This window comes from Tigriopus californicus, chromosome 7, assembly GCF_007210705.1.
Source record: "Tigriopus californicus strain San Diego chromosome 7, Tcal_SD_v2.1, whole genome shotgun sequence".
Lineage (NCBI taxonomy): Eukaryota > Metazoa > Arthropoda > Copepoda > Harpacticoida > Harpacticidae > Tigriopus > Tigriopus californicus.
In genome coordinates this window covers 11775617-11792946 of record NC_081446.1, presented here as the reverse complement: position 1 = coordinate 11792946, position 17330 = coordinate 11775617, and the positions used below count along the sequence as shown (strand labels likewise).

The window sequence follows — 17330 nt, the reverse complement described above, 5'->3', positions numbered from 1 at the left end:
GCGGTGCCATTGACCATTGCCCCATCCATGGTAAGTTGATGGGTCCTTATGATAAAAGCCCCTTTTTTTTTTGAGCGACCACATTTTCACAAACCGTTCCTCTTGAACCTTAGGGCTCCCCCGGAAAGCTGATTCTGATCAGTCCACCAGGAAACAGCCACACCTCCAGACCCAATAATGGGACCACAACGGGCAAATCTCCTGCTCGTCGACCCCGGGATGGGAAGAAATGCCGGAAGGTCTATGGTTTGGAACAAAGAGATCTCTGGTGTACCCAATGCAAGTGGAAGAAGGCTTGCGCTCGATTTGGCACGAATGCCTCTGAGCCCATGCCCACACATCACCAATCTCTCTTGATCTCAGCGCAGAACTTGTCCAGTCACACCCTATCCCCCCGATAAAAGTGAGCCATGCCAAGTCGTCGAGGTTTGTCATTTGGGCAGACCTTGAAACGATATGCAAATGAACCGAGCTAGTCGAGAAATGAGACTTTCTGGATTAGCCACAGAAAACCCACAACCTCTCAGAGACCACATTTTCCTCACACCACGCCTACCGTCGTGCTTTCATAAATCAAACTTCGAAAGACTTACCGATATGAATGAGAATCAACTATATCAAAAAGAGGTCTATTCAATGCTTCGCGTTATGTCGAATCAAGAAACAAAGTTATCCCGACGAAGAAATACCTGTGCAAAGGGTTCATATATTAAATTCTAAGATTGCTGATTGTCTCTATCAAATCATCTTTTATTAAGTTCGAGAACTTGGCTTCAACTCAAATTTGGAGCTCTATTCAAAAGGTAATGGATTCCATTTTAAATTCGTCGGGCCGCTCTATTGTCTTAAAAACTGTATCATATTGAGATTTCCTGACTATCTTTCTTGATTGTTTCATCATGCTTCTGCAGTTCAATTCCAATTTGGCAAAGTACTTACATTAAGAGTTCATAAGACTGTATCAAATCTCGTGAAAGTTCGTGCCTCTAAACACTTCAAAACGCGCAGTACAAAAAAAATAGCAAAAAAACAGCCTACCGTAACCTTGACTTTTTCGAAATCTGAACAATAACAACCCCCTCCCCCCAGTGCAATCCACAATCCTCCGATTTTGAAGACCATATTGCTCCAGAACAAAACACCGCCAACAAAAATCGTTGATCGCCGTGAAAACAGCGTGGCTGTTTATAAAATATATTCATCTTCGTCCTCTCAAATCATACAAACTTTCAAAACAACTCCATAACTTTTTTCTCTCGGCGTCTTCACAATTCATTCATGTTCCCGCACGATTCTCATGATGAAAGAGAAAAGAATATTTGGTAAGTAGACATTGAAGTTGCAGACGTGAACAAAGAGCTCTGACTGTCTCCAAATCTAGACTGTTGGCAATTGGACAACAACTGATCAAGTTGAAGCTCTTTTCACACTTCAACACTGTCTCTTCATTTACCGGGGGATTGGCAGCTTCCTGAAAGGGACGAAGAATGAGAGAGTTCCAAGCTGAAGCGAAGGCTGGAAAGTGCCAAAGATGGGGTTGATGGTTCAGTTCAAGGAGGACTGACGTTAAGGCGGCATTCATGCCTAATTGCTCCATGTGTTCCAACAGACTGATCCATAAATTGGCAGGGTAGATGTCGAAGTGAATGCAAAGCTCGACTAAAAGGAGAATACCATTGGAGTTGTGTGAGCATGAGCGAAGCACACTCTCCACAAGAGCGGCCTTATCAGCTTCTTGGAAAGTCTCTTCGTCATACGAAAGGTTCAAGCTCTCCAATCGAGCCAGGAAATAAAGGTTCTGCATGTGGGTCCTCACTTGTTCATACTTCATTGAGGTGCAAGCTTCAATCGAGCTCTCATTGCCAACAGCCAGAAGACATTTCAGTGACCTGAATTTATGCATAGTGTGCACATTTCGTGTCTTGGAGAAGCCTTTGTTCAGAAGATAGTTCAGCACTTCTTCATTATCACCTTGCGCCAAATAAACGCACCGGTGGAAATTGTCTTCATTGATGCTGGTTCTGCTGCCGCAATCACTCTTGTTGAAAACAAGTCTGAAATTTGTGATAGTTTCGTCAAAATTGGCCTGATCTTCTTGGGAATGAGTTTCGGGAAGCCATTGGTCAAATAAGTCGTATTTGATTCGTTGAATGTTCTCATCGTAGATATCGGCTATCTCCTGTGCGGCTAGATTAATGTCGGGAAACCGGCCCCCAGCCACTTTGCTTCGATCAACAATGCTCGGATCTTCAAACAGTTTGAATATGATATCAATTCCAGAACCATGAGTGGCGAGATCTAAATACTGTTTGGAATTCAAACCATACTTGTACAAGGTATTGGTTACTTTTAGTCTCAATAGTGTGTTGGTAGCCAGAACGAACCCTTGCTCTGCCGCTTGTTCGCCAGTCTCTTCGAACCAATTTTTGGCGATGAGCTGACTTCCTTCGGCGGCCAGAAGTTTATCTGCACCACCCGGTAGATGGTTCACAACCCAATGGGCGCAAGAGGTGGCCTTCACAGGATCCTCCATGCTAGATAAACAAGCATGGATACTAGTCATCGTTGTGTCGTGTTTAAGGTGGAGTTTCCATTCCAAATCAGAGTCCAGTATTTCTTGGGAGTTGGATATGGCCCCAATGGCATTCTGCACGGTTTGCATACAAATCGTGTCAGTCTTGAGTTTCAACACATTCGCTATCTTGGACCACAGACTGTAATTGGTTAATTGGAACTCGTTCCTCAAAATCTTGAATTTTTCCTTGCTTTTTAATGTGATCAACCAAGTAAAAGGGAGCCTAAATTGACTAATGGGTGTAATCGTGCCGTTTCTGTGTTCGTACCACTTATCGATTTCAGTCTCTGTGAGTTCTCCAACTCGGTTGTTTTGCAGAAGAAACCCCAAGCATTGGCTTGACCGAAGTATCATATCACATTGCTTGTCATCACGAACAGTCGCAATAGTGGGAAGGTATTGAAGCTTTTCGATGACGAAGCCAAGCACCTCATAATTGTAAGGATTAACCTCATCGAAAAGTTCGGAGAGCAAGGCAAGACATTCATCTCCAGATTCCAAGTAGCACAAAGCCCGCTCAACTCTTTCAATCACTTCGTCAAAGTTTGAGGGCTTCATCACCTTTTTTTGAATCTTACAAATCGTTGGCTCCAAATTGGCTAAAGAAACTCGGATGTATGTCACCATTGAAGATGATAGGTTGATATCAAAAGCTCGACAGTAGCGAACAATATTCTCCAAAGAGATGGCTGGTTTTATGGCAAAAGTTTTGAGCATACTTGTCAGTTCACTCTTACCACCGGCAAAACAATCTTTGAATTGAATCCCATGGTCAGTAGCGAATCTTCCCCACGTGGCCTTGACAAGTAAGGATTGGAAGTTTTCCAAGGGCGAAACAAGGTTCCATAAGCGACTGAATTCATGACCCAGTTGCGCTAAAGCTGCCAACTTGTTGTATTCAATTCCGAAATTAGAATTGACATGAGCAAGATCCATGAGGGATTTAGCTTTAGCATTCCCCAGGAGGTAGGTCAATGCCAAGATGAAATCGGGTCTTTTCTCACTGAGCACCTTCGGGAGTAACGCTTTCACTTGAAACGAAGTGACATGACCTTGAATCACGGTTTGAACTAAGTCTTGATCATTAGCTTGGACGGCCAACTGAAGAAGAAGATCCCCTATCAACAGTCGTAAGGCCAAAGACAAATCATGGTGACCCATGTTGTGAAGCTGGGTACATAATTTCGCACCAAAACTGGAGAGGTCTTTAACTGCAACCACGCTGGAAAGAATGTCCGAATCCAAAATCTGTAAACAGGCGTCGATGGTGGTATAAATTGTTTTATCCAGCGGTAGTCCTTTGTCCCTAAAGAACACGACGAGCTTCTCGCCGGGGAGTATCTTCTGAGCTTGGTTGAGTTTTGCCAGACTGAGGTTCCTGTGCATTTGTTGCTGGATTCTCTCAATGAAGTATTGCCAACGTGCAATGTAAGCAACTTTGGCTAGATCACGAGGGTGACAACTTATCAGGCAACTCCCAGCTAGTTTTCGAAGAATGGCAGGAAGCTCATCGTTGTTTTCAGATCCGTCAAGATGAGAGTTCATTAAAAGAATCATAGACTTAATATGTGACACGAAGTTCTGATTACCCCCTCTAGAGCTCGATTGGTGCAATCCTAACGCAAGTTGAACCGCGAGCTCACTCTTTGCAGACTTCGACAGCACTTCTAAAAGAAGTTTTAATAGCATCCCCAATCCCAGGTCAGTCAGTTCTGCCAAACGCAGCACTTCTTTGTAGAGTTGAGAAAGGTCCCTCGACGTCATGTTATTGGTCACTTTCACTTCCATATAATGCCGGATGGGCGTCGGGTCGGTAAGCGTTCCTTTGATTTGGAACTCTTGAAATAGCTGTAATCGCTTTTTCAACTTTGTCACTCTAGTCCCGAGATCCGAATTCATTTTCAACTCTAGAACGCCAATCATGCCATAGAGAAATGATGTGATCGATTCTTGAAAATGAGAATACCTATGGGTGAACAACAATTCAGCCCAATTCATGAGGATTTCAGCTGATTTCCGGCAATCTTCTGGTTGTAACCCGTACAAGGTCTTGAACACCTTCAGGGCTTCTTTGGAATCGTTTCCTTCAATTAGAAGATGCTTGATATAGATGCGATATGAATCAGCCTCAACAGCGTCTACGGAGAAATTGGTAATCTCTAGGGCATCCTTAAAACCCTCTTCGCCTTTGGATTTAATCATTAATTGAAATAATCGGATCAATCGAAAGCCGGTCAATCCAAGAGTGCGACAGTCGTACTTCCTTAGGATCAACTTCAACCCTATCATTTTACTTTGCTCCAATATTTCATTGGATAAGGGGTGAGCTAAACTCGTACCACTGTCGCATATTCTCTGAATGTTTGCACTCCAGGGAACGGGAGCGCATTTCGCAATTTCTAGGATAACTCGCGCTCTACGCTCAATGGATTCGATGTGAGGAATTAGTGCTGAAGCCTTGGATTCCCAAGGTGTCTCACCAAAATGCCAATGCCAGCTGAATTCCGTGGTTCTGATGAGTTCTGATAGATAGGTCGAAAACACATCACTGGGACTTAGATTGAACCGTGTAATGTATTCAATAAGGAAGGTCTCCACCAGCGATTGAATTTCTTCTTGGGACGTCAACCAATCGAGGAGAAGTGAGATGACGTACATTTTGTCCGGGGATGAAAAGTCCTGGACCTTGACTCTCAGACGATGGCGTTTATGGAGGGTTCTTAGATCTTTCAACAAATCATTGAGTCCAATCAGATTAGAGAGTTCAGATTTAGGATTGGACCTTTGGCAATTGAGAACAAGTTGGGCCTTCACGGCCTTGAGATTCGTTTCTTGATCAACGTCCGAAGAGAAGCACAAAGTGTTGAGAATGCCGCCAGCAAACTGAAGGCCGTTGTCAGGCCACTCTCGTCTTGATTCCATTTCATACACCAACGTGGTTCGATATGCCCAAGAGGCAATTTCCCCCAACGCTTCGGGACACATCTGTAGGCAGTCTGGTAACACGTAATTCAACCAATGAAGTCGATCTTCAACAGACCACGTTCGAGGAATCATTTCCAAGCACATCACTACATGTTCACTATCGAAACTTTTCGAGAACTCCGGTTTGTGACGGTTCCATATTATCAAGGACTGTTCCAACTTGCACTCACGAACAGAATTCAAAAACATTTGAAACAAATCTGCTCTTAAAAATGCCATCCATTCTTCCGCTCCCGCACCATCGAGAGCCATGTTGAAGGTCTCTAATCGTTGAAGTGTTCTACTCACCGTTATCATTAACTGGATGTTCATTTCTTTACCCACATTACTCTGAATGATATTCCTGGCCAATTTCAAAAGTTCCTCCACATCATTTAAATTGCGAAGGGCAGCATTGATGCAGCATTGAACTATGAAGTCCAAGTCGGTCAATTTACTTAGCGTTTCCTTGAGGTCGGTCAAGAGCAATGAAGCTTCGGATTCATCAAGTGTTGTCTCCCGCCATGGCGAGAGCTGCTCCAATAACCAAGATATTTTGGCCTGATGGACATCTTGTACCGGAAGTTTGAAGTTGTGAGCGAATTTGAACGCTTCATCAAACTTATTCCGACGTATGAGACGATGGAGACGAGCTTCAAGAACACTTTCACAAATCCCGCGCATTCGCAGGAAGCTTATGACATCCGAGCCTTCGATGAAAGTGCCTTCGATGAACATGGGTGACTCTTGGTTCATGCTACAATCAATCAGGTGGGTCACTTTGGACACCTAAGAGGAAATCATTGTTACATCTTGATTTTGTAAGGAAAACCGACGGGACTCACAGGTAGTTCATACAGCAGTTCGAAGCTAGGGTGTTCGCGCATTTGCAGCAAATATTCCCCCGTTTTGTCCATCGATTGAATAAACATCAGAATTTTGATCTTCAAATCGCCTTCATCCTCAATCAACACAAAGTCTAGTACTTGCTCCTAAAAGAAACCAATTTTTATTTCGAATTTAATTTTCGAACCCGAATCTTTGGTAGACTTCTTTCGACTTACTTCTGACCAAACTTGCAAGGTTATCAACGTATGCAGACACGTCATGTGCATTTGACCGTGATTGTCCAAAGAAAAGAGAACATTTCTCAAAACACGGCTCATCTTCAATTGCTGAACAAAGCTCGGGGCTTGGTCCAAGTAATCCATGGGCAACGATCCCACGTCCGTTTTCGTTAAATGTTCAAAGGAGGCGGTAATTCGAAATTCTTGGCTGCTCAAAGATTGGGTGAGTTCCTGATCCATCAGGGGCAAGACTTCAACCGCCAATTGAGATTGAAACGACTTCATTGACTCCATATCCTGGCTCAATATGGCCTTGTGCAACGAATCCAAATCCAAAGCTTTCATCTTACAAATCTAAAAAACACACACACACACACAATTAATCCAGTTCATCCCATCCACCCCTTCCATTATCACCTACCCAACCTGTATTCAACACCACCGACAGGTTCATGGCCCCATTTTTAGCCGAAGGAGTGGCATGACATTCCAAGCAAACATGACTTTGAAGTCTTTCATTCTCCTTATCCTCAGCCTCAATCCCCAGGTCAAAAGGTGGCAGAGGCATCTGAGTAGGCACATGAACCATTTGAACCCGCCCCGCCTCCAGCCCCGCCACTACGAACCTCTGACACGGCGACCACGCCAATGCGTGAATCGGGGCAGCAAATATGACGGAAAATGACGGATGGGGCGTGGAATCCGCAGTGGAATCCGGCTGAATCACGTGCAGGCATTGCTCTAAAGCTAAGGCTAGAATCTGGCTCTCATTGCAACGACTCACGACCTTGGGTGGCCGCTCAGGCACGCCCTCAATAGAAAGACAAAGAGGGTTAAGCCAGACATGGACGGAATTTCATTAGATAAGGGAATCACCTTGGGCTCCAAAGTGGCGAAAGTGACCACATCGTAGAGTTCGCCTCCGCGGGATTGGAGGGCCGCTCGGGTCACGCCAAAGTTGGCGGTCTCTTCCTCGGGATCGAAATCCGTGCATAACACGGACCACATTTTCTCACGTCAATCACGGATCTTAGCTCAAAGTTGAATGGCGCCAAATAGCCACCCAATCAGGGTGGCGGGATGAGGCATTCCTATTTCCTCCTTGAAAACGCTAGACCGGCAATAGAAAAATATAATTCGAGAAATGAAATGTCATCAAACATTTTGGACAAGTGAACGGTTGATGATGAATTTGGATGACTTTCTTAGGTTTGGCAGAGTGCTCCTAGTTCTGTTCAGATTGTAATGGTGCATGGTTTAGGATAAACGTTATTCTCCACCGATTTGTTGGCGGTGCTCATTTTCAAATTGGTGGCAAAATGTTAGAAAGGTTTGGAGAGAGACTTTAAGGGCTATTAATATCGTGTTAGGTTAGGTTGGGTGAGGTTAGTTAAGGTTAGATTAGGTTTGATTAGGTCAGGTTAAGATTTAAAAAAGTAGCACCGCCAACTAATCGGTGGAGAATAACGTTTACCATGGTTTAGTTCCATGGGTCAGAACGGTCAGAACTCTTAGCGAGACATTGAGGTTTAATTTAACGCAACCTTGCGAAAACCCGAAACCCCCCGGCGAACTTTTGTTGAAGGTTTTCAAGTGAGATTACCTAATGAGGTTGGTTGGTTGGTTGGTGAGATTGGCGACAGTAAGAGTAAGTTAGACAGTGCGTATTAATTCTCATTACATGGCTTGATGCAACATATTCAGCAGTTTTATTATCATATCTTTGGTAATGTTACTACGCGAACCTTTTGGGGAAGTACGATGACTCACACTCAGATGAAATTAATTGGACGGAACCGTTACCAGGAAACCATCAACGAATGGGCTTTCGAGGAGAGAAGATTAGAGAGAATGAAGTCCACCCTGACCCGAAAGTTCTGCCCGTTGTCATAAATTATTGTCAGCTTTTTTCTTGCCGGCCAACTGTCTCATTTTGATAATAATCTTTATTGCGACTCTTGGTCATGTCATGGCGTAAAAATAACTATGAAATAAAATTTTAGTCAAGTAACACATTACAACATGAAGGCCTTCAAAATATTTCGACTATTCAATTCTCTTTCCTCTATTTGTTTATAAAATGTCAGTTACTTTACGCACCTTAAACTGTACTTGTGCCCATCTGCTATGCCCGAGATAATGGCGCTTGGCGGCTGGTTCTATTTTGTCTTGGATTCTCTCTATCTTCCAAATTATTCGTGTTTTTTATGCCTACACCCTTTTTTACACATTATGTTTTCGAGTGGTAGCAACAATAAACAAGAAATAACTTTTGCATCTGACAATTGCAAAAGAGCCGTGAGGAATTCTTTTTGCTTAATATATAATTATACTTAATATAAGCATGTTGATTTAAAACCGTTTCCCTCAAGCTCCCAAAAACTGATTTAAAAAACACGGCCATACATTCTAAATTTTGCTAGTGATACACTATAATGTCAACTGCATCTGTCTACTCAGGCAAACTTGTACACACTAACCACATCCAACGATAAAGAACCAATTCAATATAGAAATGCCCATCGGAAACATTGGACGAAGTGATGGCAGGCATCAGTGGCCAAACGAGGCTCATCCATCCGACCAATCAAAAACTCATCCTCACGTCATGAAAAATCATCTGAATCCGATGAAGTGAATTTATAAATGAAAGCCAGCTCGTGATCTCGGTACAATTTAATCTGAGACGTACTTTTTTCCTTTTACAATATTTTTGCCTTACTTCGTGCATTATCTTTTAAAAAGATAATTCATTTGTGAAGGGGAAGGTGTGTTGACTTCAGGAGAGAGTGGAGGGCCTAAAGTGCTTATTGAGTTCAGGGTTAGGTCAGCCTTGGCATGAATAATCAATGGTAGACCAATAGGACACATCCTCAGAGCAAAGTAACGCGAAACCGTTTACGTTACTTTTTAGAAAAAGTAACAATTTACCGTTAACGTTAATCGTTACATTTATAGAAAAAAGAGGGCCTAAAACTGCAAAAAACAACGTTTATGAGTTCTTTAACGTTTAGTAAAACTGAAATAAAACAAATTGCTCTCGTGATTATGTATTTGATCCCATCAGTGGAAAGTAATTCATTGCATTTGAGACGAAATTTTGAAAAAATAGGCTAGGAGACCTTTACGCATTTTTCTTCCCCTCGTTTATAAAAGAAGAAAGTAACCCTCGTTTATAAAAGAAGAAAGTAAGGGTAACGGGAGGGCTAACAACCCCTTCCGTTACCGTTACCTTTTCAGAGAAGTAACGCGTCACCGTTTGCGTTACACAAAAAGTAGCACGTTACATGTAACGGCGCTACTCAAGCCCTGCACATCTTAGAGGTCCTCAAGAACAAGATCCTTAAAACCTGACACAGTTCTACTAAAGGAATGATGAGAAAAGTAGAAGAGTTTGCATTACTGTTGTTATTCAATTCCAATAAGTCGTTATGAGCTACATGTATGTATGTATTTGAGTAGCCGCAATCATCAAATGCCTGAAAAGTCACCTAAAGAAACATATCAGGAGTTGCATATCTTTGACAGTTGTTCTAATCAGGCGCAGAGGCTGAGATCAGTACCTCGCTTTCCACGTTGTTCAATTTTGCTTAGCTAATGTTGAAACACTCATCTAAATGGTTACACCTAATTTGCGCTATATCTATCAACCAGCTTGTGTGTAGCCCAATGGTCAGCCAATAAAACAAACCTTTGAAGGTCTGGCAAGTCCCAAATCACATCTCTTACCAGTCATCTAACTATTAGAAATGAGCGAGAAATTTTATCTCAAGAACCCACTTTAATGGGTCATATTGCAATGCTCTCATTTTTATATTTTGGCTTGAAAGGCTTTTAATGGAAGGTTCTCATTTTGTTTCAAGTTAAATGTCAATGAGGGGCAATCAAAAGCATCATCCCAGTCGGTGAAGACCACCCTGTCATGTCGAACTCTACTGAAACCCATTGGATTCTCATCTATCCTACTTTTCATCTCATCTGGTTTCTACTATCAATGTGCTTTTGCTCCAATCTGTGGAGTCTAAATTATTTCTACGGCCGTTTCAAAATCAGTCAGCATTTGGTATTCACCATTCATTTTGTTGACTTGGTTATGTCTGTCTTATTGCCTGGATTCTTCCTTGTAATACTCATTTGGTTTCGAATGGGCCTTGGGATCTCTGCCAGCTCTCTTTGCTACACCATGTATTTCACGGTATACACGCCCATCACCTTGGCTCCGTTCTGTTCGGCTCTCATTGCTTTTTTAAGGTGAGTGAATCCAAATATATAAACTAACCTCTTGGAATTCAATTTACTGAAGATTTGAAAGGGAAAATTAGACAATTGTATTTGATGGGTTAAGGTTCTTCGAGCGCACTAGATGCTAAGAGCCAGAGAGAGAAGATCTCTTTAAGTGATAGCTTAAGTGATATGGTATCCTGGTATTGGTTTCCTTTGGGAATACTCAAATCAGTTTCGTTTTGTTTATCTTGTTGATATAGGAGTTGTTAACTCTTGAGGCAAAGATGTGTTGATTTGTCAGTGTTTTTCGCCGTTAAACAAAAATATTTTTCATTGCAGAGTTATTGAAAACCTATCCCTCTGTCTGGGCATTTGAGTTTAGATAAAACGGGGACATTTTGGAAATAAAACTGATGAAAACAGTACCATTAATTCCCAAATATTTATATAATGGTCACATGCTAATTTGAGTTCAGGTGCTAACTAAGCGTGCTCCTTATTCTATCGAATATATTTTTGAAAATGGATGGGTTTCACATGTTCTTGGGTATGTAGGATTTTAATCTGAGTTTTAATCCCAAAAAGCACAAAAAATCAAAGCTGTCCCGAGGTAAAAGAATGTCAAGATGTGTTTGGATATTTTCCAACACAGCTTGATAAGGCCACTTTGTCCGGACTTGGCCTCAGATGTTACAAGATCCACCGCCGTATTGCCAAACGTATCTACCCTTCTCATTTGTGGCATCTCATGGCAGCACTTAAGCGTTATGGAACAGTCATTCGGCCTTGTCAATATTTGTAGATGAGAGTGGTATTTATTGACCGCAAAATTGCATAGATCATCTGAAGTTGCTCATAAACTTGCGGCAAAACCTACCACAATAAAGGTACTAACAAATTCAGAAGGATTTTTTTGCCTTTCATGTCAAAAAGTTTGTAAGTGGGAAGTTTTTGCCGGCATTGACTTTTGTACGTCTGCCATATTGGAAAACAAAAAATGTGATAGATCTGTATACAACTGTTATAGAAGAGCTTTGTTTTCATGTTGAAGCTTTGAATATATGATCAAGATTATAATAAAGTTTCAAACTTTTGCAAACACATAAGGTCATGTTTTGCCCGTGATGATCTTTCATCGCCTGATCAATGACCAAGTATAATTTGAAAAAATCATTAATACCTGCAACCTTAAGTTACAGACGGAGAAAATTACTCAAATAAAACATCTTTAGACCTTTGAGATATATTCTTTCTCAAAAAATGAAATGATAGCAGAGAGACAAAATAATTTAAAAAAAGTGACTGAAAATATCTATACGAGTGCTTCATATTTCACTTGCAACCTTTTTCGCATCTTCATTTACGTAAAACAAAATTCCATATGCCTTGAAAAATTGCAGAATTTGCAATTTCACTACATTTTCCAAAAGATCTGGGAAACGCAAGCTTGTTGCAAATTTTGCAATCATTCCTGGGGCGCACTTCAGTTAAAAGGTACACTTTCTTACTTTAAAAACCCAGTAAAGCCGATGTTTACAAGCAACCTCTGGTGGTACATAACGCTGAATCAGCAGAGTTATAGCTGATAAGAAAAGCTTTTTACTAAGTAATTGTTTCGCCAGTTTAATGGCCTTACAAGTATTTCATTCATTTAAGAGAGTCAATGGCTCGCTTGTATGTATAATGAGGAGACAAATGTAACTGATCCAATGTTTGCTCTTCTGATATAGGCTCAAGTCGCTTCAGCTTGCTAAAGAAAATAAGGAATTAACTACAACCTGGTATCCACGGTCCATCCTCCCTCTGTTCTTGTTGTATGTTGGTCTCAATGGAGCTCTGTTTTTCATCCACATTCATTTGAATTGGCCCATATCCTTCGCCACCGAATCATGTCTCTATGGAGGAGCGGGTAGAAATTTGAGGCTGGAAACGAGGTTGATGAACCTTTGGATGTTTATCCCTCAATTGGCTTCGATTGTGGGTGACGTCAAGATCGTCCTACTTCTCCGATCACACAGCTCTGAAGTATTCAGCACCAGGTACTAAGGCATTACTCATTAGAGGCAGAGTCGAGTGATACTTTGGTTTGATTAGGTTTCATCTTATTTCGCAATTCTTATGCCCAAAAACTGTTTTCGGGGAAACATCAGACCTAAGAAAATTTGAGAACAAAAACTACTTTCTGTAAAAAGTACATCCCTAAATTTCATGCCCTTGAACAAAAGGGATTGTTGATGACTAACAAAAGACTCATTATATCAATGATGGTATAAAATGTTGTGCCCTCAAGCTCGTTATTCTTGGTAGAAACCTGCTTTAATGCCATGAACCAAAGTGCCCTTTTTTTTTTAAAAATGATGTTGCGTGCTTTGCATAATCTCTGAACCACATAAGCAATGACTTTGCTTACTATGACCACCAAACAATACTTCAGTCACAGTTCACATTGTATTTTTCACCGATTTAAAACGGATTTCCGTATTTTTGCACATCAATTGCAGAGGAAAAAACTTACAATTGATGAATGAACTATTTTGACAAATCCAAGTATTGTTCACTAGTAATTGTGTTGAAATATTTTGATTGTGATAAATAACATTTCAAATTCTAAATGTAATCAATTACATTTGAATTTGTAGTGGTAAGTAATCAGTAATTACATTTGAGCTTATGAGTTGCCATATTGTTAAAGATGCAATCGATGTACTTTACTTATAGATTGACATTCCCGTTTTGGATCCAAATCGTAAATAGAAACAGAAATCATGCGCTACCATCTCCTTAAAATCTTTTATTCCTTGTCGAACTTTCAATGGTCACCAAATTAGCCCAACCCAAACACAATTCCAGCGATCACTTTTTCGGTTATATTTTTATTTTACTCAATTACAACTCAAATCAAAGCTATTGAATTTTTCATCAATTGCATGTCAAAGATGACTAAGTTCTGTATGTTTTTTCCGCAGTTTACTCAGTCATCATCCAAGAATCCATTGTGCCGATACTTTCAGCTTATGTTTCGCCCAATCATTTATTCCTCTCCTTTCTTTCTTGTAAAGGTCGGTCTCCACGAGAAGGGATCAATTGAGGAATTCAATCACCACGGTTCCGGTTCGAGCAACAGCCATGGCCACGGGATTCTTTCTTGTGTACATATTTGGAGCGGCCGTGACCAACCTTGTGGGCTTGGATGTGACCAGTAAGGCTATTGCTCTCGTTATTATTGGATGCTTGGTGAATACGTTAAGGCACCCTTTGGTGGCACTGACGACCTTCAGGGTCTTTGAAGAGAAAGAGAAGAGGATGCAAGAGATACAAAGACAGAAAAATCTAAAGCGAGAAATCGAATTCGCTCGGTTGAGAAGGTTGGCTGATCAAAAAGTGTTCGTGGTTGATGTCGAAACCAAATTTTGAAATACAGGGTCCACCAATACAAACAGTAAGGAATTGAGTATGCATATGTCATTTGCTTAGTTTCCTATAAGTTTGCCCACAATTTGAATGCAGCCTTTTTTCAAACTAATCAGTAAGCCTCTTGCAGCCATCATTTTTTCAAGGCCTATTCATGGGCCAGATAACCTTGCACTCGACCTTGGCTTTACATCAACTACCTTGCAAATCATTTAAAGCTGTTGGCTGTACCCATACATCACGTGTCATAATCGGGGCTGTTCAAAGCACCCACATACATCAATTGCGCTTTTTCTGATCTATTTGCATTTTATACCGTTTTGACACAAGAAATTGCTTTTTTTTCATTAGTTTCCGCTTTTCCTTTACCAAATGAAAGTGTTCAAAAATATTTTGCTTGACATTTTTTTCCCGTTTTCTTCATTTTAGTAGCTTTGCTTATGATTGTTTAGAACTACTTTTCCTGAATGGCTCGATTAAGTCGCTTTTTGCACAATATTTCAAGATTTTGTATTCTTGGTATGGTTTGGTTTGTTCTTTTCACGGGCTTTTCTACCAGCTACAGGGAAAGTAATTCCCGGTGCTATTCAAATGAAAAGTTATATTTTGTCCATTTTTTACCGTTTAATCTTTATATATTTGGTCTACCAACGAATTTGAGTTGGCAGATCATGCTAGTGCTTGAATGAGGGATTGATCTGGAGTGCTAATTGAAGATTTGTCCAAGTCTGACTTCTGACTTGAAAGATGCAACCGGATCAGCATATCTCTCAATCCTGTGATGTTCCTAGTGAAACATCTTTGGACTTGTTCGACCTTTTGCAAACCTGCTGAACTCATTGGAGCCCAAATGGGCGAGGCATATTCAAGATGCGGCTGGACAATCGACTTGTACAGAGTTAGCATCGTGATACTGTCTGGACTTAAACGGGCGTTATATATAAGGTCATGATACTCTTAGCAACCCAAGAATAGATTTGGTTTAGGGACTCTATCAGACAACCGGAATTCTGCCAATTCCTACCGCAAGTTAATTTTACATCATCAGTAGGGACGGGCAAATTGTACGGTATAAAAAGAAATTTTGTCACTAAAGACCATTATTTACACATTTGCACTTTTCACCTTTTGTTTTGCACATTTGGCCTAAAACTGTTTATTTTGGTTGAAATCAGAACTTTCCTTGCGTTAAAATTGATTTCAAAGTTTGAAATTAAAGGTTGCAGCCCAAGTAAAGACATAAAAGGTTAATTTTGAACAATTGATGCCAAACGTTAAATTGTGCAGGCCCAAAGTACTTCACTTTTGGTTGAGAAACAAGGGAGAACAGAAATGTTACAAAACATACAAAATTGCTTTTCATTTCAGTTAAGTACCAAAAGCTACACTATTCTATCATGTTCCTAGAGTATTTGAACGATACATGTGACAGTTTAATTTTCAAATTTGTCACTTTTTGCAAAACTTAATTTCTACGTACTAGCGATATTTTTTATTCAACGTTAATATAGCTTTGTCGAAATTCACAATTAAGCTTGATTAAAATTGCAATTGACAAGTTTGGCATAGCAATTGTGAAATATTGACGTTGAGTAAGTTTTAAGTTATATTGCAAGCTATTTTCTGTTTTTTTACCTTTTTCGAAAAGGTGAAATCTTTCCATTTATATTTTTGGCATAAAAAAGAATGTTATATTTCTTGGCAATTGCTTTAAGATACAACCGGAGCAATTTGTAGCCAAATTTGATGCAAATGAAATCTTTAAAAGCGTGATATCTTATTCGTTACTCAATTGATTTGGATATCATTGTAGTTGGAAACGCAAATAAGGTTACCCCCAACATCTATTGATGGCGTTATAAAAAATATTATCTATTTGTAGGTGTTTAGTGGATTAATATACTAATCTGAGCTAAAATACGAGATGATATTTCACAAAAGTTGTTCCTTTTGTTTCATTAACAACGAAAATCGTTACTAGAAGTCTTGGCATTTGCACAAAAACTTAATCAGTGTTGTGGGGACCACCGTGATATCAGTGATGGGGAGGGAGGCCTCCGAGCTCTCAAGCTTTGAATCCAAAACCAGGGTGAGACCTGATACAGAGAGTCCTGAATCCAGCTTAAATCTAACCTTCGTGCTAACAGCTCTTCCATTTTGACTTTAATATTGAAAAGAGATAGAAATCAATGTGCTGTATATATGTATGTAAGTTACCACTGCATTACTCTCATTATTTGCCATCCTTCTTTGGTGAAGCCAATGAAAATGGATAATAGGAAAATAATTTCTTTTCCAAATTGGAACCACTTCAACCGAGACGGTTGAGACAATCTTATTGGGAAAACATGCCTCGTGTCTTTTTGAAATTTAAAAACTGGGATGCGAAAGATATATTTAAAAAGTCAAAATAATGTGTATCGCAGGTGTGAGTTTCGAATCCGGACAAAGTTAAGTTATTATAAAATTTAGGTTACATTGCAAAATCGATTTTACTTTTTTGAAAAATCAAACGTAAGAAAACTGGTTTGCTGCCGGCAGTTTTCTTTTTTTTCGCTGAATGTTGATATTGCGTGCGAAAGCGTATCAAAAATGAAATCTTCGAAAGAATTTAATTAGATATTTCAAGCATTTTCCAAATATTTAGCGTTTTTAAGGTACTTACCGAGCATTGGTATAAACACTTCTCCTGAAGTACGTTCATATTATCTAGATATTTCACATTTTAGACTGAGATCTTTACCCGGGCTCAGCTAATGATGAAGGAAAAAGCCAGATGGATATGGAGAGAGTTGAGAAATTTGGTGGAACATACTCATGCCAAAAGAAGATTTTGCTCTGGATCTGGTTTTTAGTCGAACAGAATTAGAATGAGAAGATATATACAATGAAGCAGTGCAAATATAACAAAATTTAAAAACACAAACATATTCATTGTTGTTAAAAGCAAGAACAATTTTCAACCCTGAGGTTCCTTCTTTAGGATATATGAATATATAAAAAAATAGTTTTTGTTATGTTAACATTGCCTAAAAGCTTCAAGTTTCTTCAGTTGCCAAAAGAGTAACGAAAAATTAAATGGAGCATGA

The 17330-nt window shown here is 40.1% G+C and overlaps 3 protein-coding genes across 3 annotated transcripts in view; 2 read left to right on the top strand and 1 right to left on the bottom strand.

The window, feature by feature from the left end:
- Positions 1-1226, top strand: part of LOC131883816 (zinc finger protein 704-like) — a gene marked incomplete in the record, with an annotated part of 4098 nt that extends 2872 nt beyond the window's left edge. Inside the window, 1 exon segment of the mRNA XM_059231395.1 lies at positions 114-1226. Coding sequence (XP_059087378.1) covers positions 114-401 — 288 coding nt within the window.
- LOC131883813 (kinetochore-associated protein 1-like) lies at positions 1158-7673 on the bottom strand. The gene is made up of 5 exons (XM_059231392.1): positions 7483-7673; positions 7028-7417; positions 6604-6960; positions 6385-6531; positions 1158-6328 (listed from the first exon to the last, which is right to left on the bottom strand). Exons 1-5 carry the CDS (start codon positions 7612-7614, stop codon positions 1277-1279), a joined length of 6078 nt encoding a protein of 2025 aa, XP_059087375.1. The 5' UTR covers positions 7615-7673; the 3' UTR covers positions 1158-1276.
- Positions 7674-12623: 4950 nt separating this feature from the next.
- Positions 12624-14261, top strand: LOC131883881 (uncharacterized). The gene is made up of 2 exons (XM_059231482.1): positions 12624-12869; positions 13890-14261. Exons 1-2 carry the CDS (start codon positions 12769-12771, stop codon positions 14242-14244), a joined length of 456 nt encoding a protein of 151 aa, XP_059087465.1. The 5' UTR covers positions 12624-12768; the 3' UTR covers positions 14245-14261.
- The last annotated feature ends 3069 nt before the right edge of the window (positions 14262-17330 follow it).

Bases quoted from the DNA above. Each gene is read 5' to 3' on its own strand.
- LOC131883881 (XM_059231482.1), top strand. From the start codon at position 12,769: ATGAACCTTTGGATGTTTATCCCTCAATTGGCTTCGATTGTGGGTGAC. The intron at 12,870-13,889 runs GTACTAAGGCAT...TTTCTTGTAAAG, and splicing joins TCTGAAGTATTCAGCACCAG to GTCGGTCTCCACGAGAAGGG.
- LOC131883813 (XM_059231392.1), bottom strand. From the start codon at position 7,614: ATGTGGTCCGTGTTATGCACGGATTTCGATCCCGAGGAAGAGACCGCC. The intron at 7,418-7,482 runs GTGATTCCCTTA...CTTTCTATTGAG, and splicing joins TCGCCACTTTGGAGCCCAAG to GGCGTGCCTGAGCGGCCACC. The intron at 6,329-6,384 runs GTGAGTCCCGTC...ATTTCCTCTTAG, and splicing joins AACTGCTGTATGAACTACCT to GTGTCCAAAGTGACCCACCT.